Genomic DNA, 21,381 nt, shown 5'->3' on the forward strand with positions numbered 1-21,381 from the left:
GATCATCCATCATGATCAAGTAGGCTTCATCCCAGGGATGCAAGATATTTTTTTATTACTTGTGACTATTTCTTTTTAATATACAGAAATACATCAATGTAATTCATTATATAAAGAAACTCAAGACAAAAATCACATGATCATCTTGTTAGATGCTGAGAAATAATTTGACAAAATTCAACACCCATTCATGATAAAAGTCTTGGAAAGATCAGGAATTCAAGGCCCATACCTAAACATAATAAAAGCAATATACAGCAAACCAGTAGCCTACATCAAACTCAATGAAGAGAAACTTGAAGCAATCCCACTAAAGTCAGGGACTAGAAAAGGCTGCCCACTTCCTCCCTACCTATTCAATATAGTAATTGAAATCGTAGGCATGACAATTAGACAACAAAAGGAGATTATGGGCATACTAATTGGAAATGAAGAAGTCAATATATCACTATTTGCAGATGATATGGTAGTATATATAAGTGACCCTAAAAACTCCACCAGAGAACTCCTACAGCTGATAACAATTTAAGTAAAGTGACTGAATATAAAATTAACTAAAACAAATCAGTAGCCTTTCTCTACTTAAAGGATAAACAGGATGAGAAAGAAATAGTCACAAGTAATAAAAAATATCTTGGGGTGACTCTAGCTAATCAAGTGAAAGATCTGTATGATAAGAAATTCAAGTCTCTGAAGAAAGAAATCAAAGATCTTAGAAGATGGAAAAATCTCTCATGCTCATGGATTGGCAGGATTAATATAGTAAAAATGGCTATCCTGCCGAAAGCAATCTACAAATTCAATGCAATCCCCATCAAAATTCCAAATCAAATAATCACCGAATTAGAAATAGCAATTTGCAAATTCATCTGGAATAACAAAAAATCTAGGATAGCAAAAACTCTTCTCAAGGATAAAAGAACCTCTGGTGGAATCACCATGCCTGACCTCAGACTGTACTACAGAGCAATTGTGATAAAAACTGCATGGTACTGGTACAGTAACAGGTAGACCAATGGAATAGAATTGAAGACCCAGAAATGAACCCACACACATATGGTCACTTGATGTTTGACAAAGGAGCTAAAACCATCCAGTGGAAAAAAGACAGCATTTTCAACAAATGGTGCTGACACAAGTGGCAGTTATCATATAGAAGAATGGGAACTGATCCATTCTTATCTCCTTGTCCTAAGGTCAAATCTAAGTGGATCAAGAAACTCCACATAAAACCAGAGAAACTGAAACATATAGTGAAGAAAGTGGGGAAGAGCCTCGAAGGTATGGGCACAGGGGAAAAAATTCATGAACAGAACAGCAATGGCTTGTGCTGTAAGATCAAGAATTGACAAATGGGACCTCATAAAACTGCAAAGCTTCTGTAAGGCAAAAGACTCTATCAATAAGACAAAAAGGCCACCAACAAATTGGGAAAGGATCTTTACCAATCCTAAATCAGACAGGGGACTAATATCCAATATATACAAGGAACTCAAGAATCTGGACTCCAGAAAAATCAAATAACCCTATTAAAAAATGGGTACAGAGCTAAACAAATAATTCTCAACTGAGGAATACTGAATGGCTGAGAAGCACCTGAAAAAATTGTTTAACATCCTTAATCATCAGGGAAATGCAAATCAAAACAACCCTGAGATTCCACCTCACATCAGTCAGAATGGCTAAGATAAAAAATTCAGGTGACAGTATATGCTGGTGAGGATGTGGTGAAAGAGGGACACTCCTCTATTGCTGGTGGGATTGCAAGCTGGTACAACCAGTGGGATATCTTCCTCAGAAAACTGGATATAGTATTACTGGAGGATCCAGCAATACCTCTCCTGGGCATATACTCAGAAGATATTCCAACTTGTAATAAGGACACATGCTCCACTATGTTCATAGCAGCCTTATTTATAATAGCCAGAAGCTGGAAAGAACCCAGATGTCCCTCAACAGAAGAATGGACAAAGAAAATGTGGTGCATTTACACAATGTAGTACTACTCTGCTATTAAAAACAATAAATTTATGAAATTCTTGGACAAATAGATGTATCTGGAGGATATCATTCTGAGTGAGGTAATCCAGTCACAAAAGAACACACATGATATGCACTCACTGATAAGCGGATATTAGCCCAGAAATTTAGAATACCCAAGATACGATTTGCAAAACACATGAAACTCAAGGAGAAGGAAGACCAAAATTTGGATACTTTGTTCCTCCTTAGAATGGGGAACAAAATACCCATAGAAGGAGTTACAGAGACAAAGTTTGGGTCTGAGATGGAAGGAAGGACCATCCATAGACTGCCCCACCCGGGGATGCATCACATAATCAGCCACCAAACCCAGACACTATTGCCTATGCCAGCAAGATTTTGCTGACAGGACCCTAATATAGCTGTCTCTTCTGAGGCTATGCCAGTGCCAGGCAAATACAGATGTACATGCTTACAGTCATCTATTGGATGGATCACAGGGCACCCAACGAAGGAGCTAGAGAAAGTACCCAAGGAGCTGAAGGGGTCTGCATCCCTATAGGGGGAACAACAATATGAGCTAACCAGTACCCCCAGAACTCATGTCTCTAGATGCATATGTAGCAGAAGATAGCCTAGTTGGCCATCATTGGGTGGAGAGGCCCTTGGTCTTGTGAAGATTATATGCCCAGTACAGGAAAATGCCAGGGCCAGGAAGTAGGAGTGTGTGTGTTGGGGAGCAGGATGGGGGGAAGGTGTAAGGGACTTTTGGTATAGCATTTAAAGTGTAAATGAAGAAAATATCTAATTAAAAAAAGAGAAAGAAATCCCAAACTCAAGCAAACAAAAGAGGTATGGCAATGGGGTGATTCTTACTCCTTTAAGGTTCATTATCTTACTTAAGTTTTGTATTCAGCAAGTAGAAAGAAAGGCAGATAATATTACCTGTCTTTGGTCTAGGGAAACATATTTATTAGAGACTTTATTTTAGCTAATCTTATACTGGAGGCCAGAGAGAACCAAGAAACAGAGCATAAGATCAGTAGCTAATCTTTCTATGGAGCCTACTAACAGCATCTTTACCTTTCTAAAAAATATAGCAGAAAATTAATGTTTCTCTTCCTCACCCCATCATCACTCCATGCACGTTATTACCACTCCCTTACCAAAGTGACCTTCTATGTGGTAGTGAAAGAAGAGTGGGTGTGATTGTATGTGCTATTTTAAAACTAGTGACCTAAAAATAGACGGGTACAAACAGAAAATACATGCCTGCTGAGAGCAGGCTTGCCAAGTCCTAAACTAAGCCAAGAAGACTGCAAGTGTATCTTGTCCTAACACTGGTTAAAATGGCCCAACAAAGAATCAAAAGGAACCCAGTGTTTAGGAGCCACTTTTCAGACCTGCGGTCATCAGCAGGACTTGTGAGCCTTTTGAGGATGTTGTGTAGGATTGCTGAGTGTATTTTTGGTTATCACAGTGATTGAGTGAATGTGAACTGGCATTTGGTGGCTGAAGACCAGGACTGGCATGTTGGGAGTGACCCTGTTTGAATGTTAACTGCCTTGTAAGCCATAAATGCTTACTTACAGAGTCTTGACCTTAGTGGAAAAGTACTAGCTTAGTTGAGATCTCTGTGGGAAAAGTTGAGGCCTCTGATGCTAAGTACTACCCCCAGCTAAGAACAAATAGCTATAGATCTTGTGGACAGGTACCTAGCAAGCCTCTTTGTTCTGTTCCTCCTGCTGAACCTTTTACCTAGCCAATATCCTGCTTTTGGGAACAGGCGTATTCCCCCAGAAACAAAGCGAATCTGCATCATTCCTCTCCTCATATCCTGCTTCTACTGGGTATAAAACCTCCCTGGGAAAAATAAAATTTGTCAGTTTGACCAGACTTGACTTGCTGTCTGTTCTTTGTGTTTCTTGTCCCTCATTCTCTCTACAGGTGGTTCCTCAGACCCTGTCCAGCAAGTCAGGACACTGACAGATAAGTGGAACAGTACACAGAACAAAGCTTCCCTTCCTGAGTTCCAAATGCCCTGCAGTGCACTTATATTGAAGAAAGTCTTTAAATATTTAAACATAAACCTCAATTCTAGTCTTTCTTTCTCTTTCTTTCTTTCTTTCTTTCTTTCTTTCTTTCTTTCTTTCTTTCTTTCTTTCTTTCTTTCTCTTTCTTTCTTTCCTTCCTTCCTTCTTTCTTGTTTGTTTGTTTGTTTGTTTTTGTTTGTTTTTTCAAGACAGGGTTTCTCTGTGTAGCTCTGGCTGTCCTGGAACTCACTCTGTAGACCAGGCTAGCCTCAAACTCAGAAATCCGCTTGCCTCTGCCTCCCAAGTGCTGGGATTAAAGGCGTGGGCCACCACAGCCTGGCCAAATTCTAGTTTTTCTTCTCCTTTATATTACACAGAGGGTATTATGTTATTTTTTCCTGTGTACAAATAGATCATATTATATAATCATTTAATTCCAGGATGGTGAAGGGTATTTATTTTAAAACTTTATTTAAAAACTGGGTCTGATAGGATTGAGAAATACTATCCTGGATATGTGCATGTATATAGGTATCCAGTCCATAAAAAATGTGCAGGTCCTGTATAACTTCATCCAATCTTAACCATATGAGGTATAGTGCCATAATTTCATAAATGCAGTTGTCTACATTTAAAACTGAATGTGTGAAGAGTCTCAGCTCAGTGCTGGCTGTGATTCCTTCTTAACTCATAGCGGAAGTGAACTAAAAATAGGAACTACCAAGATGCTTATGGAAAACAAGAAACCCCTGGGGGGGGTGCTTTCACATGGAAAAATATGTTTTGGAGAAAGGAAAAGGGAAGAGGAACCTGGGTTAGGTATCAGGTTAGGCAGGAAGCTGATCAAAACACAGTTCTGTTTGCACTGCAGAACTTCACTACCACAGATGTTCACACAGAACCTGTTCTTGTCTCCAGAATGTAAACTTACAATTACTCTCCGTACTTCACAGCCTGCCTTTGTTCTCAGAATATGTGTTGGATGGTAAAAGGTTTACCTTAGGATATGGCATTGCTCAAGTTCAGCCTTTCTACGCCCTGCAGGTCAAGTGAAAGCTTGGGAAGATTTCCAAAAGAAAATGCAGAAAAGCCAGAGATTCCTTAATCAAAGGCCTACAACTCTAAGGATCTGAGGTGTTTTCTCATCTTCAGGGTAAAGCAGATTAAGTAGTCCCAGGAAGGAGCAGTGTACAGCAGATGCTTCAACTGCATTGGGAAAATGGCTGAAGTTCATTGTTGATGATTTTCTAAGACAGGGTTTCTTTCTTTCTGCAGCTTAAGCTAGCCTCCAACATAAAACAACCCCTTTGCCTCAGCTTCCTCAGTGATGGTGTTGCAGTTGTGGATCATCAAGCCAGGCTTGTTCTTTGTTTTAAAAAGAAAGCAGGCTAAGGGCAGAGAAGACTTGATATTTTGACTTTATTTAAAATTGTGGAACTATTCAGATACAGAGTACAATAGCAAAGTGTTTCACTTGGTAATTAATTCCTAGGATTAGCTGAAATGTATGTGTTTGTTTCTAGGCTGGAGCTACACAGGACACATAAGTAGAATTATGGCTTGAACAAACTAGTGAACTAGTTTGAAACATGAGGATAAGGTCCTGGTAACAGGAATCAAATTGGTATCAACACAAAATAAAAAACTCATAAGAAAATACTTTGTTTTGAGTCAAACACAAATGAGCGTATCCTAAGAACGCACAAATCCATGTTGGCCTGAACAATACTGTTTCTCAACAGGAGTTACAGAAAGTTTTGTATAATTATAGAAGTAAGCTGGAGTTAGCCATTCTGACTGGTGTGAGGTGGAATCTCAGAGTTGTTTTAATTTGCATTTTCCTGATTTGAACATTTCTTTCTCTCTCTCTCTCTCTCTCTCTCTCTCTCTCTCTCTCTCTCTCTCTCTCTTTCTTTCTTTCTTTCTTTCTTTCAGATATTTTCTTTATTTACATTTCAAATGTTATCCCGTTTCCTGGTTTCCCAACCAAAAACTTCCTCACCCATCCCCTCCCCCCTCCCCCTGCTCATCAACCCACCCACTCCCTCTTCCTGGCCCTAGCATTCCTCTATACTGGGGCATAGAACTTTCACAGGACCAAGGGTCTCTGCTCCCATTGATGACCAACTAGGCCAACCTTTGCTACATATGCAGCTGGAGCCCTGAGTCCCACCATGTGTACTCTTTGATTGATGGTTTAGCCCTTGGGGGGTACTGGCTAGTTCATATTGTTGTTCCTCCTATGGGGCTGCAAACCCCTTCAACTCCTTGTGTTCTTTCTCTATTTCCTTCGTTGGGGACACTGTGCTCAGTCCAGTGGATGGCTGTGAGCATTCACTTCTGTATTTTTCAGGCACTGGCAGAGCCTTTGAGGAGACAGCTATATCAGGCTCCTGTCAGCAAGCACTTGTTGACATTCACAATAGTGTCTGGGTTTGGTGATTGTATATGGGATGGATCCCCAGGTGGGGTAGTCTATGGATGATCATTCCTTCAGTCTCTGCTCCACACTTTGCCTCTGTAACTCCTTCCATGGATATTTTGTTCCTCCTAAGAAGGATCGAAGTATCCACACGTTGGTCTTTCTTCTTGAGTTTCATGTGGTTTGTGAATTGTATCTTGGGTATTCTGAGCTTCTGGGAGAAAGTGGGGCAGAGCCTCAAACATACAAGCATAAAGGCACAGGGGAACAATTCCTGAACAGAACAGCAATGGCTTGTACTGTAAGATCAAGAATTGACAAATGGGACCTCATAAAATTACAAAGCTTCTGTAAGGCAAAGAACACTGTCAATAAGACAAAAAGGCAACCAACAGATTGGGAAAAGATCTTTACCAATCCTATATCCAATAGAGAGCTAACATCTAATATATACAAAGAACTCAAGAAGTTAGACTCCAGAGAAACAAATAACCCTATTAAAAAATGGGGTACAGAGCTGAAGAAAGAATTCCCAGGTGAGGAATACAGCTGATGTTGGCAAGGATGGGGAGAAAGAGGAACACTCCTCCATTGTTGGTGGGATTGCAAGCTGGTACAACCACTCTGGATATCAGTCTGGAGGTTCCTCGGAAAATTGGACATAGTATCACCCGAGGACCCAACTATACCACTCTTGGGCATATATCCAAAAGATTCTCCAACATATAACAAGGACATATGCTCCACTATGTTCATAGCAGCCTTATTTATAATAGCTAGAAGTTCAAAGAACTCAGATGTCCTTCAACAGAGGAATGGATACCAAAAATGTGGTACATTTACACAATGGAGTACTGGTCAGTTATTAAAAACAATGAATTCATGAAATTCTTAGGCAAATGTATGGAACTAGAAAATATCTTCTTGAATGAGGTAACCCAATCACAAAAAACACACATGGTATGCACTCACTGATAAGTGATTATTAGCCCAAAATCTCAGAATACCCAAGATACAATTCACAGACTACATGAAGCTCATGAAGAAGGAAAACCAAAGTGTGGGTGCTTCAGTCCTTCTTAGAAAGGAGAACAAAATACTCATGGGAGCAAATATGGAGACAAAGTGTAGAGCAGAGACTGAAGCAAAGGCCATCTGTCACACCTCGGGATTCATCCCATATATAGTCACCTAACTTCAACACTACTGTTGATGCCAAAAAGTGCATGGTGCAAGGAGCCTGATCTGACTGCTTCCTGAGAGGCCCTGCCAGAGCCTTACAAATACAGAGGCTGATGCTCAAAGTCAACCACTGGACTGTGTACCGCAGTCCCCAAAGGAGGAATTATAGAAAGGACTGAAGGAGCTGAAGGGGTTTGCAACCTCATAGGAGAACAACAATATCAACCAACCAGACCCCCCAGAGCTTCCAGAGACTACGCCACCAACCAAGAAGTACACATGGCTCCAGCTGCACATGTAGCAGAGGATGACCTTGTCAGGCACCAATGGGAGAAGAGGTCCTTGGTCCTATGAAGGCTCAATATATATATATATGTGTGTGTGTGTGTGTGTGTGTGTGTGTGTGTGTGTGTGTGTGGTGTGTATACAGGACACAGGTTTTTTTTTTTTTTTTTGCAGAAAGTATTTTTATTATGTTAAAACGTTGCGCAATGAGCAGCAATTGTTTATGTGGAGGGTTCAGAAGACCACGATGACTATTTGCCTAGTTCAAGATCACAGCCTCGATTATGCACATTCCTTCTAGTCATTTCTGAAGTCTACGACGTGGTTAGCTTGTAAATCCTGTCTGTTTCTAGCCAATCACAGGAAAGAGTGCAGGATGGACAGTGTTCTCTTCAGAATTTACATCTTTAGAACAGTTCGAATGCTGTTTCCCGAGTGCATCAGATCAAAGGCTTGGTTAATTTGGTCGAGGGACAGATTGCCGGTCACAAATTCGTCAACTTTTATCTTTTTGGACATATATTCAGACACCAGCTTTGGGACACTCTCCACACTCTTCCATCCTCCAAAGGCAGTGCCTTTCCATGTGCGTCCTGTCACCAGCTGGAATGGACGAGTGGAGATTTCTTCCCCTGAAGCAGCTACTCCAACCACCACACTGACACCCCAGCCTTTGTGGGCTGCCTCAAGGGCTGATCTCATGACCTTCACATTGCCAATGCACTCAAAGGAGTAATCCACGCCTCCATCTGTCATCTCAATGAGGACTTCCTGGATGGATTTACTGAAGTCTTGGGGGCTAATACATTCAGAGGCTCCAAATTCTTTGGCCTTTGCGAATTTATCTTTATTGATGTCGATACCAATGATCCGGGATGCACCAGCCACCTTACAGCCCATGATCACCGCCAGTCCAACTCCTCCCAGGCCAAAGACGGCACAGGTAGAACCAGGCTCCACCTTGGCAGTGTTCACAGCAGCCCCGTAGCCAGTTGAAATACCACAGCCGAGAAGGCAGACTTTATCCAAAGGGGCCGAAGGATCGATTTTAGCAACAGAGATGTCAGCCACAACTGTGTACTCGGAAAATGTGCTAGTTCCCATGAAGTGAAAAACAGACTTTCCTTTGCAGGTAAATCTGCTAGTCCCATCTGGCATTAATCCCTTCCCCTGAGTGACTCTTATTTTCTGGCAAAGGTTTGTTTTAGGATTCAGACAAAACTTGCATTCTCCACACTGTGGGATGTAGAGTGGGATGACAGTGTCACCTGCCTTCAGCTTAGTGACCCCTTCACCAACGCTTTCCACAATTCCAGCACCTTCGTGTCCCAAGATCACTGGGAAACACCCCTCGGGGTCAGCTCCACTCAGGGTATAGGCATCGGTGTGGCAAACAGCAGTGGCAAGGATCTTAATTCGAACTTCATGAGCCTTTGGAGGGGCCACTTCTATCTCCTCTATGGAGAGAGGTTTTCCCGCCTCCCAGGCGACTGCAGCCTTACACCTGATCACCTGGTTCGCCATGGCCGCAAGTTCTGGATCGAGCGCTAAGGTTCACGAGTGTAGCGGAACCCGGGTGTGGGCCGGACCGTGCGTGAGGGCAGGACACAGGTTTTTGTTTTTGTTTTTTTTTTTAAAGTAAGCTGAAGGAGGCCAGAATGCAATTGGTAGCATGCTTGCCTAACATGTATGAGGCTGTGTTCAAAGCAAACAAACAAAAGTTAATTGGGGAAGATATATAGGTGAGGAAGTTTCCTCTTTGAGAGTCAGCTGTTGTCTTAAACAAGGGAAGAAAATCTTTTTTGTTTTATCCTTTTTTGAGACACTCTCACTATATATTTCTGGCTGTCCTGGAACTCACTACATAGACAAACCTGGCCTTGAACTCACAGAACTTTGCATCTCTGGTAGATAATCTTTTATAAGACTTTTAAAAATAGAACTTGGATTCTATTATTTTTCTCAGCTTTGGGGTTGGCACAGGCCAAAGCTCTATGAGATTTAAATGGTAAAGTGTTTAGTAATCACAAAATTCTATTTCAGATGCAGAAGTTGCTATCACATGGCTAATAAAAGGGACTAAAGAACCCAGACAGGTAATGTGCTCCTGTATTGCTGGTACATGGGTTGGTGATACAAGAGAATGGAGATTAGAGACTATTCTGGACTATATACCAAAGGTCAATGGGCATGAAGAAGGCAAAGACACCCCAAAATAACTTTGACTTCATTTCTTTTTTTTTTTAAGATTTATTTATTTATTATAAGTACACTGTAGCTGTCCTCAGACACTCCAGAAGATGGCGCCAGATCTCATTCTCAGACACTCCAAAAGAGGGTGCCAGATCTCATTATGGATGGTTGTGAGCCACCATGTGTTTTCTGGGATTTGAACTCCAGACTATCAGAAGAGCAGTCAGTGCTCTTAACCGCTGAGCTATCTCGCCAGCCCTGACTTCACTTCTTAAATATTTTATTTTACTATATATGTATGTGTGAATGGCTGAGTATGTATGTATGTACCTCATGCAGACAAGAGCCTGTAGAGATTAGAAGAGGGGTTGAAATTGGAATTAAACTCATCATGTGGGTGCTGGGAACCAATGTCAGGGTCTCTCAAGACCATTAAATGTTCTTAATCACTGAGCCATTTCTCCAGCTCCAACTTTGACATCTTCACTTTCAACATTCCAGTCTTGAGCCTCCAATTAGTCTGCAAGCTCTTGAGCCTCCAATTAGTCTGCAATATATATATACTTGTGGCCTCTTAGGAGAACTTGATTCAGTTAACACTGCTTAGAAAATATGTAACATATAACTGTACTGAGAAAGGCCTCCATATCCTCTGCTTTAGTGTTTTGCTGTTGCTTTCTTGGTGTTATTAATCTGTATTGCGGTGTTGGGGATCCAACTCACATTATGCAAACTAGGTAAGAATTCTACAGATAATCCACATACTCCAGCCTTGAAATCATTAATAATTTTTTGAACAAGAGGTCTTGGGCTTTTGCATTGCACTGGATCCTTCAATTATGTAACCAGTCCTGGTGTAGGGAATGACCCTGAGTCTTTGAGACCATATTCTAATCCAAATTCCATTATTAGGCAGTTGTATTATCTTGGGAAATTTATTTCAACTGCCTTTATCTGTAAAATAAGAGCCATAATCAGACATAAACAAACTCTGTAGCAGTTTAGGTATTATTAGTCTTGTCATTAGTGACAATAGATGTATTTGCAAATGTGCCATAGCAGTCCTAGAGTAGACCTGTTCTTGAAATTCATTTTTGCTAACATATTTCTTATCTGGATGTGTAGATTGACATCATCATCATCATCATCCTGTGGTAGGACAGGATAATTTTCCTAGTTGCAGTCTTCACTGACACATTTTGTGCCAGAATCGAAGGAGAGTAGGTGTAATTTCAAATCTGATTCATCACCAAACACTCCCTACATAGAATACTTCTTATAGATTTAAAAGAGCTGACCTGTAATCAAAATAGTGGAGACATTATTTTAGAATGTAAAAATATGCCCATATAAAAGCATTTTGCTATTAAAATTCATCTGCTGTGAGACCCAGTCATTTTTTTTGCCATGTAATTATTGAACACAATATTTGTAACCAAAGAAAGTACAAATCAAAAAATATTGCTAGACCTATTTTGCTAAGAGTGCATCCTAATTATTACCTTGCTGTGAATAAAATGATGGTGTTTGGGCTAAGTTAGGAATGAAATGTGAAGGGGAGGCAAAGTAGGATAATTTTCTTCCATTTTTACTGTTAGCTCCTTGCTTATTACTATAATTAAAAGCTGTCTTGGGAGGTACTTGTCCTTTTAAACTATTTCTGAAGTTGAGAACAAGTTTTTCAAATGTAAAATGAATATTTAAAAAACTGTTCTCAACAGCTCACACTGATTTTTGCAGAGGACAGAGTGTGGTCCTAGCACCCACATCAGGTGATTCACAATTTCCTGTAATTCCAACTCCAAAGGATCTGACATCCTCTTCTGTTTTCCTGAGGCCTATGCACTCAGATGCACACACACACACACACACACACACACACACACACACACACACCATAATTAAGGGGGAAAAAGAAATCATTTAAAAATGAGTATGTTGGCATTTATTTTTTTCCCTTGGGTTTCCCGCACACCTCCTCTCCCCGCCCCCTCCCCCCTCCACCAAACACACACACCCAATATCCCAGGCCTAGGAAGGCTGAGGCAGAAGATTGTTGTGAGTTTCAGCCAACCTGGGTTACATAGTAAGATGCTATCTCCATTTGTGGTGGTTTGAATATGCTCGGTCCACGGGGTGGCACTATTAAGAAGTGTGGCCTTGTTGTGTATCACTGTGGGGTTGGGCAAAGAGATGAATATGTAGAACTCTCAGTTTTCCCAGTGCCATGCCTGCCTGGACGCTGCTATGCTTCCTGCCATGATGATAATGGATTGAACCTTAGAACCAGTAAGCCAGCCCTAATTAAATGCTGTCTTTTATAAGAGTTGCCTTGGTCTTGGTGTGTCTTCACAGCAATGAAAATCCTAAGACACCATTTAAAAAATAGAAATACAGTATTGTTCTAGGTTTTGTTGTTATTATTATTGTTGTTGTTGCTGCTGCTATTTCCTCTTGACCAAAAGGAACTTAGGAAGAAAGGGTTTATTTGACTTGTATCTTCAGGACACAATCTATCACGGAGTGAAGTCAGAACAAGAGCTCACGTCTAGAGTTTCAAACAGAAACCATGGAGGAATGTTGCCTGCTGGCTTGCTCTCTGTTTCACTAGCTTTTTGTTTGTTTGTTCCTTAAATACTCTAGGACAACTTGCTTGAAGAATGGTGCCACCCATAATGGGTCATGCCCTCGTACATCACTTAGTAAGACAAGCCCACAAATCAATCTTACCTAGGCGATTTCTTAATTTAGGCTTCTCTCAGGTGTCTTTAGACTGTGTCAAGTTGACAATTAAGGCTAACCAGGAAATGTATGTTTAAGATATCATGACTGTTAGTAGAAACAGCTTGACTATAATATTATAGTAAGAAAGCCCTCCCATAGAGTTGAGTCACAGTTCTGGAAGAAAACTCTTCAGTGGTTTTAAAAGCAAAGGTGCTCTGTGTTGTATAATGTGAGTCCAAGCCTGTTTTCCTGGGAAGATCAAAGTGATTGTCAAGGCTCCAAGTGTTCTAACGTTGGTGGGCTGAGGATATAGCTCAGTGATATAGTACAGGCCTCCTAAGCTCAAGGTTCCAAGTTGTATTGCCTAGTAACACACACACACACATACACATGCACACGCACTAAGTGAGTAAATTCATTTATTAATTAAAGTTCACCTTGAGCTTTACACATCACATTTTTTTCAAGCCCAGTTCATAACTGGAACAATTTTTTGTTTTGAATAAACTAAGGTCACAAGACTCCTGACTTGTTTTCTTGGAGTGTTCTCATAGTCACTCAGAGCAGAATTCTCTTTATATAATTCCATTCCTGGACTATGTTCCCATATTTCCCCCTGACCCATGCCCACCTTGTTTTTGTTTTTTGTTTTTGTTGTTTCTTGTTTTTTTTTAAACACAGGATATTCAGAGTGGTTTTGATTTGAGATGTTGTAGATAAATCTAATTTGACATTTATGAAATACTCCATCAGCAAGCAAATTATAAACACAATGAATAATAGAACAGTGAAGGTGTTGTGTGTAATACTCTGCCACTGAGAATAGGGATCCAAAGTACATGCAGCACTATTGGTTATGTTATAAAATTTATCAGAAAAATATAGAGAATAACTTGAAAATAGACCCATATGATCAGTAGTTTTGGTATCTTGTAGAATGTAAGCATATATTTGCCTTTAGTAGGAATACAAATGTTATAATAACCCATGTAAATAGAAAGTGATTTAAATACCAAGGAAAAATCAAGCATGGTCCCTTCTCCAGATGAGTGAGTCTATTGTTGTCCCAAGGTCAAGTTATAAGCACAGTCATCAAAAAGATAAAAGCAGCAGGATCCAGCCAATCTACAAGTTGAAGCAGAGGAGTATGAGGAACATAAGATCAGTACATGTCCTCAGAGGCACTCACCAAAGATGCACAGGTCAAAGCACCTAGCATCACCAGGAGACTTTCAGGTGAAGTCAGGTTCCACGTATTTCATAGACTAATTATCCCTTGGTGCATAGGGCATTAACTTTGCATCAGGTGGGCAGATTTGACTTCTGATGATAAAATCAATGTCTCCTTTTGCCTTCTGTGACTTCCACCATCTCCTCATCCTGTACCATTGTCTTGGATGGCGCGGCGCCAGAGGAGCCACTGAGGAGTCCATGATGTTTCAGTGGTTTCATGTGTGATGAGAGACACATACAGCTTCCCAGTTTTCTTCATCCACCCAGGCTTCCAAGTCTCAAATTGTTTAAACCACACAGATCTGTCTAAAGGCAGTTCAGAAAGTTCTGTAGAGAAATGTTTTTGAGCTCTCAGACATCATATATCACCCTGAGGCAAATTAGTAGATAAAGAAAGGTGAAATTCCTTGGTATTTTCCCTTTTAAATTTTTTTAAAATAACTTGTTTTAATAATCTATGTGGTTTGTCAATTTTACCCTGGTCTTGAAGATTATAGGGAATGCCTGTAACATGATTAATATTCCATTTCTTTACAGAAGTTCTTAAATTTTTACTATTATAGACTGGTCCATTTTCAGTTTTTATCAAAGTAGGCACTCCTGTAACAGCAAAAGTTTGTATAAGGGGTGAGAATACTGTGGAAGCATTCTCTGAGGATTGAGGTACAGACCAAAGCAATTTAGAACGTATGTATCTATGCAAACATGCAGGTATGACATTCAAGGCACAAAGTGAGTAACATCTCGTTGCCATAATTCATTAGTAGTTTGCCTCTGGGTAGTTTTACTCTAGCTATATGACTATGACCGTGTAAGGGAGCACAAATAGGACACTCCTGCACAACTTTTCTTGCTTGTCTAGGTGGGATGTCGTATTGTACATGAAGTCTGTTAGTGTGTGTGTGTGTGTGTGTGTGTTCCTGTTCTGGAGAAGCAAAAATAGGGCAGCTTGCTTATTTCCTTCTGCAATAAAACTAGAAAGGTTAGAGTGTACACAAATATTTGGAATGAACAAAGGATACATGTGGGCCTAAATCAGATGTTATAGTTCCTGTAGTAATGGGAGCATACCAAGATGTGAAGAGGAAATTAAAGCAGTTCCTGTTGCTGGAATAATCCTACAACATAAGCAGAATCAAAAACAATATTTAAGGGTTTATGAATTAACTATAATAGGTGATTTAAAACAGCCAGTTCCATTTGTTGGACTGAGGAAAAAGAAGCATTATTAGGCCGGGCGGTGGTGGCGCACACCTTTAATCCCAGCACTCGGGAGGCAGAGGCAGGCAGATTTCTGAGTTCGAGGCCAGCCTTGTCTACAAAGTGAGTTCCAGGACACCCAGGGCTACACAGAGAAACCCTGTCTCAAAAAAACAAAACAAACAAACAAACAAAACAAAACAAAAAAAGAAAAAGAAAAAAAGAAAGAAAGAAAAAAGAAACATTACTAGATTGGTGACTATGTGGCTGGACCTTAAATCCCTCCTATACCCTTAGATGAACCGCCAATTAAATAAGTATCTGCTTGTGGAATGGGAGAAAGCTGAACTATTTTTGTAATCACAAATTGAGTTTGTATGAGAAAAATCCCATAGTTTATCATCTGGATACTTATTTCTTATATTTCTGTAGCAATTTGCAAATGAAACGCTTGCTCATTCAATCTCTAGTGTCAAATAACAATAATGTTTACAATAATGATGATAAAGAGGCACAACTTACGATATATTTCTGATTCTATTATTTTTTTATTGCTATTGTTGTTATGAATGTTCACTTGAGAGTAGCTGAAGCACCGGAAAGATAGTGGAGGAAGGGGAAAGAAAAAAGATCCCTTTGGTTCCAGAAAATCTCCTGAAAAAGAGGAAGGCTTATCAAGCCCTCAAAGCCACTCAGGCAAAGCAGGCACTTTTGGCAAAGAGAGAGAGAGAGAAAAGGGAAACAATTCAGGTTTAGACGACTAGAATCTTTCGTACACGATTCCTGGCGGCAGCAACGTGACAAGGTATGTGTCCAGGGACTAGAGGTGAAGCCTCGTGCTTTTGGAGGTGCCTGATAAACATTCCTTGGCCTTCGTTATACATATGGAAAGGATTGAAGGAGTGAGTTTATTGGTAAAGAGCACCATCATGAAAGAAATTGCCTGAAGAGATTGTTCAGTGGCGTCTTTGTCAAGGTCACCCCTCAGAGTGTAAGAATGCTGCGCACCGTGGAGCCTTATGTGACCTGGGGATTTCCAAATCTGAAGTCTGTCCCGGAACTCATCTTGAAACGTTGACAAGCAAAGATTAAGGATAATACAGTCCCTCTGACGGACAGCACAGTGATCGAGGAGCACCTGGGGAGATTTGCTGTCATTGCCTGGAAGACCTCATCCATGAAATTGCCTTCCCTGGGAAGCATTTCCAGGAGGTCTCTTCCTTCCTGTGCCCTTTCCACCTCTCTGTGGCCTGCCATGCTACCAAGAACAGAGTGGGCTTCTTCAAGGAGATGGACTTACCTGGCTACCGGGGAGAATGGATCAATCAGCTCATTCGGCAGCTCAACTAGAGCAGGAGCAGGTTTTCCAAAAGCACCCATTGGAAGTGGTTTTTGTTGTTTAAAATGTTCAAGTATCTTCAGAGAAGATGATTTTCTGCCTTCAGAAACTGAAGGAAGGGGCCTGGAGAACGTCAGTAAGGTGTGAGCATCGGAGACACTTAACACAGCCCATTCCATGGAAAGGGGCGATTACCCTCATTGGCTGCCTGTCTCTGAAACCAATGCAAGCTGTGGAGGAAAGAATTACCCTGCTCATCCTGCCTTCCATCTTGGTGTTTAATGTTGGGTGGGCAACAAGCCCAAACCTCCCTCCCGCCCCTCCAAGACTCTTAGAGCAGTGGGCCAGCGCACTTGAACATGGACCAAGAGGGTCCTGGTTTTACTTTTTATTTTTGTCAGGGTAGGTGGCCTTGTGTTTGCTTACTTCAAGGCAGACCCCCTGTTAGCCCTGGCTGACCTTACACTCCACAGCAGTCCTGCCTCCTCCTCCTAGGTGCTGGGATTATAGGTGTACAAGCCTGGCGGCTTGTTCCTCAGAAAAGGCAGTTAGAAAGGTGACCATGTTTGGTCTTGTGGTGTCAGGCCATGTTGTAATTGCACTGTCTGCTTTGGAACCTCTCAGGCTTGCTGTCCCTGGGTCAGTGTAACAGCATTTGTGCCCTGACCTGCAGTGGCAGTCCTTCCCTGTAGCTCAGGGTTTAGGATGGGGAATCCCTGTGCTAGAAAAACATACATGCACACATCTATACAGTGTGCTTAGAACTCCATGACAGTGACACATACCATCTTAGCACCTGGAAGTGTTTGTGAGGACAGCCTGCTTTTTTATGCACATTGGTCTGTTAAGCTAGTCGCATTCTGTGCTACGGGAGGGGACTGAAGTTTAACCACTTGTTTTCTATTAAGAACTAGTGTTTGGCTGAGCCTGGTGGTGTATACCTTTGGTCACAGCACTTGGGGGGCAGAGGCAAGCAGATCTCTTGAGTCCAAGGCCAGGTAAGCCTGCTCTACAGAGTTCAGGGATACCCAGGGCTACACATACAGAAAATGTTAAATACAAACAAAAAGCCGGGCAGTGTTGGTACACACCTTTAGTCCCTGCACTTGGGAGGCAGAGGCAGGCAGATTTCTGAGTTCGGGGCCAGCCTGGTCTACAAAGTGAGTTCCAGGACAGCCAGGTCTATACAGAGAAACCCTGTCTTGAAAAACAAAAACAAAAACAAAAAACAAAACAAAACAAAAAATGTCCAACATTGAGTTGAGTTGGCTCATAAGTTTGAGACTAGCTTGAACTACAAGGTGAGACATTGTTTCAAAACAAAGCAAAACAACAACAAAACAAGCAAACAAACAAACACCTAAATTATATCCCCAGCCCAAATTGGAACCTTGTGATCTTCAATTGAAAGTTATTGCTCCTGTGTTTATAATGGTATGCATTGCCTAAGATGACATGGTATGGATTTTCTAGAATAGTCTTTTGTTTCTTTTTAACATTTATTTATTTTGCATGTTAATGGCACATCATGTGTTTGGAGGTGAGAGGACATGCTTGGAGTACAGCTGTGCATTCCTGCTCCCTGTATCTAGGATAATCACATGTCTATTTGTTTCCACAGTATTTACTAATTTGGAAAATAATGACTATCTTGTGTATTGTGCCTGAAAATGTTTTAATTGTCAGTTGTCTCTAGTTCTCTGATACGTTACCTATGAAGGAGCAGTGTATGACAGAAACCCTTCCTTAGACTGGAAAATTAATTCCATTTGCAAAAATCAAATGTGTGTAGCTATTATTTAAACACACATCAAATAGTCTTCTAGTGTGTTGTGACCAAGTATATGTCTTGGCAGGAAAGGAATATGAATTTTTATTTAAGTGGCAAACTAGACTATGTAGGTTGATGTCAGCCCAACTTTTGGATTTCCTGGTGATGAATTTTTCTCTTGTAGAGAAATGACTAGGATTGCGGGATGGCTCAGTGACTTAGAACATTTGATGTTCTTCCGGAAGAACTGAGTTTGATTCCTATGGACTATGTCAGGTATCTCACAATCACCTGTAATTCCATCGTTAGGGAGAGCCAAGATCTCTGACCTCTGAGGGCACGCGCACACACACAGAGTTAAAAATAATAAAATTAAATATATTTATTTTATTTTTAAATATTCAAGTTTGAAAATGTTTATTGAATCTGTACTTGACTAACTCAAGTCTAGGTTCCTTGATCACTATCACATAAGCACCAATGGACTGGGCTGTTCAGCCCACCAGAAAAGAACATGTTATTAGATACATTCTAAATGTGTTTGTGTTAATAGGGTCTGAATTTACAGACTGTGACACCCATTTGTTAACACAATACATACACCATTGATAGGACATTGAATACTTGGCAGTTTATAGAGTGAAATGTGGAAATTGTTCAAATGCGAAATCAAAGCAGAGAAGGCATTGAAGGGCATAACAAGGCCACAGGACTTGATGGGGATTGTGTAACAACTGGCCACAACAGAGGAGAGCCAGGAGAACTACTGGTTTGGCTATCAGGTAGCAAACAGACGTAGTATAGTCAATGAGGAAAATAAACAACCATGTGGAAAACCAACTTGTCTAGCTTCTACTTCATGCTTTGGGATATTCACTTATACACGGATGAAATAGGAAACAATGTTCCCTTTTTGAGGAGCTCCTGAGAAATCCACATGTTAGTCCCTGGGAAGATCAGCACCAACAGAGCAGTGGTCTGCCATTCTCGGCATCCTCAGCAATGTCAGGTCTCTAAGGGAACTTCATTCTAAATGTAGCATTAAAGTCAGATTCATGATGAAAGCTGAATTGCAAAGGATATCTGACGTCTTAGTTAGGGTTTTACTGTTATGAGCAGAGGCCCTGACCAAGGCAGCTCGTATAAGAACAGCATTTAATTGGGTCTGGCTTACAGTAGTTCTGTCCATCATCAAGGCAGCATCCAGGCAGGCATGGTACAGAAGGAGCTGAGAGTTCTACATTTTCATCTAAAGGCTGCTAGCAGAATATTGGCTTCTAGGAAGCTAGGATGAGGGTCTTAAAGCCCATACCCACAGTGACACACCTACTCCAACAAGGCCACACCTTCTAATCATGCTACTCCTGGGGCCAAGCAAATACAAACCATCACATCTGGATTCATTCTCACTGGTGTTTATAGTGAGAGAATTTGTTAAAATGTTTTGCATTTGCAAGTAATCATATTGAACTTATTTTAAAAATTATTTTTCAAACTTCTCACTAATTTACACTGATTTTCTTTTCATTTTCTCCATTGCCATTTATTAGATAGAATTTTAAACATTAAAAATATTTTTTAAGTATAATACATTCAAATAATTATTACCCTAACCTTGCTTTTAAGTTTAATTTATCTATCCTTTATTCTGTATTTTTAGATCATAATATTAGTTCAGTAATGGTTTGTTAAAACTCCTTTACATATTTTACATAAGGTTTTTGGGTTCAATACCTAGTACTAAGTATGTGTGTGTGTGTGTGTGTGTGTGTAGTCATTGGCCTAATGGAGTCTGTGGTGGTTTGGATAAAAATGGCCCCATAGGCCCATAAAAAGTGGGACTATTAGGAGGTGTGGCCTTGCTGAAGGTAGTGTGTCACTGGGGTGGGGGTGGGGGAGCAGGGTGGGGTGGGGTGGGGGGAGGGCTTTGAGATTTCAGAAGCTCAAGCCAGGCACAATGACTCTCTCTCTCTCTCTCTCTCTCTCTCTCTCTCTCTCTCTCTCTCTCTCTCTCACCCTTCTCCCACTGCCTGTGAATCCAGATGTAGAAATCTCACCTACCTCTCCAGTACTATGTCTGCAAGAATTCTGCCATGCTCCCACTATGGTAAGGGACTCTGAACTGTAAGCAAGCCTCAATTAAATGTTTTCTTTTACCAGAGGTGCCATGGTCATGGTGCCTCTTTAGCAATAAAACTCTAAGACAGAGCCATAGCTCATAACTATAAGAACAATCTACACAGCTGCCAGAGTGACACTCGTTGGCATGAGTTCTTTTGGACTCAAAGCCTTGATAATGCTCAGGGGCTTATGAGACTCACAATACTTTGACTCTGACCTCTCACATCAGGCACCTCTGTTCAGCTTCTGTCCGACTCCTAAGGTGACATTGGATATGAGTATTTTTAGATGCTGACACCAGATAAATGTATATAAAAAATAAGTCTGGTTCTACTTTCAATTCCTGTTCAGGATAACAGCATATTTTTCATATGAATATGTTCTGTACCATATGGTGCTGTGCCTATTTGAAGCCTTTATATAGAATAAAGGCAAAGAGTCTTAGATTAAAATATTTTTTGTGCTTTGTGGCTTAAAATTTCTAAGCATTACAGGGCTTAAATTAGCTTTCTACATGTATGTCATAGAATGGGCTATTAATAACTAAAACATGCATGTCATAGAATGAGCTATTAATAACTTAACTAAAAAAAGGTAACTGAGTAAGAACAGCCTTAGGCAAAATGAGATCAAGTCAGTTGTTGTGGATAGCCCTGGGGCTAATTATATTTGATGTTAATTCCCTTCTCCTGTGAGTGGTTGCAAACAAGGAATGAGTCAGCAATTTGGTGATTCCCTGTAAACCTGCTTCCCACCTTAATTTGTAAAATAAAGGAGAGCAGATAAAAAGGAAGGTGGAGTAGAAGGTGGGAGGGAGAAGAAGAAGAAGGAGAAAATGGAAGAGGAAGAGGACTCAGAGGAGGAGGAGGAAGGAGAAAAGCGGAGCAGAAGCATA

General features: G+C 40.7%; 1 protein-coding gene and 1 pseudogene across 1 annotated transcript; one reads left to right on the forward strand and one right to left on the reverse strand.

The window, feature by feature from the left end:
- Nucleotides 1-8,058: 8,058 nt before the first annotated feature.
- Nucleotides 8,059-9,499, reverse strand: LOC147001569 (alcohol dehydrogenase class-3). Its single transcript, XM_085829045.1, has one exon. The coding sequence runs from the start codon at nt 9,427-9,429 to the stop codon at nt 8,305-8,307; it is 1,125 nt and encodes a 374-aa protein (XP_085685171.1). The 5' UTR covers nt 9,430-9,499; the 3' UTR covers nt 8,059-8,304.
- LOC110304200 (large ribosomal subunit protein uL30-like 1 pseudogene) lies at nt 9,428-16,605 on the forward strand (annotated as a pseudogene).
- The last annotated feature ends 4,776 nt before the right edge of the window (nt 16,606-21,381 follow it).

The sequence above is a fragment of the Mus caroli genome, unplaced genomic scaffold (genome assembly GCF_978045245.1).
Source record: "Mus caroli unplaced genomic scaffold, Mus_caroli_1 scaffold_13, whole genome shotgun sequence".
Classification (NCBI taxonomy): Eukaryota; Metazoa; Chordata; class Mammalia; order Rodentia; family Muridae; genus Mus; species Mus caroli.

Bases quoted from the DNA above. Each gene is read 5' to 3' on its own strand.
- LOC147001569 (XM_085829045.1), bottom strand. From the start codon at position 9,429: ATGGCGAACCAGGTGATCAGGTGTAAGGCTGCAGTCGCCTGGGAGGCG.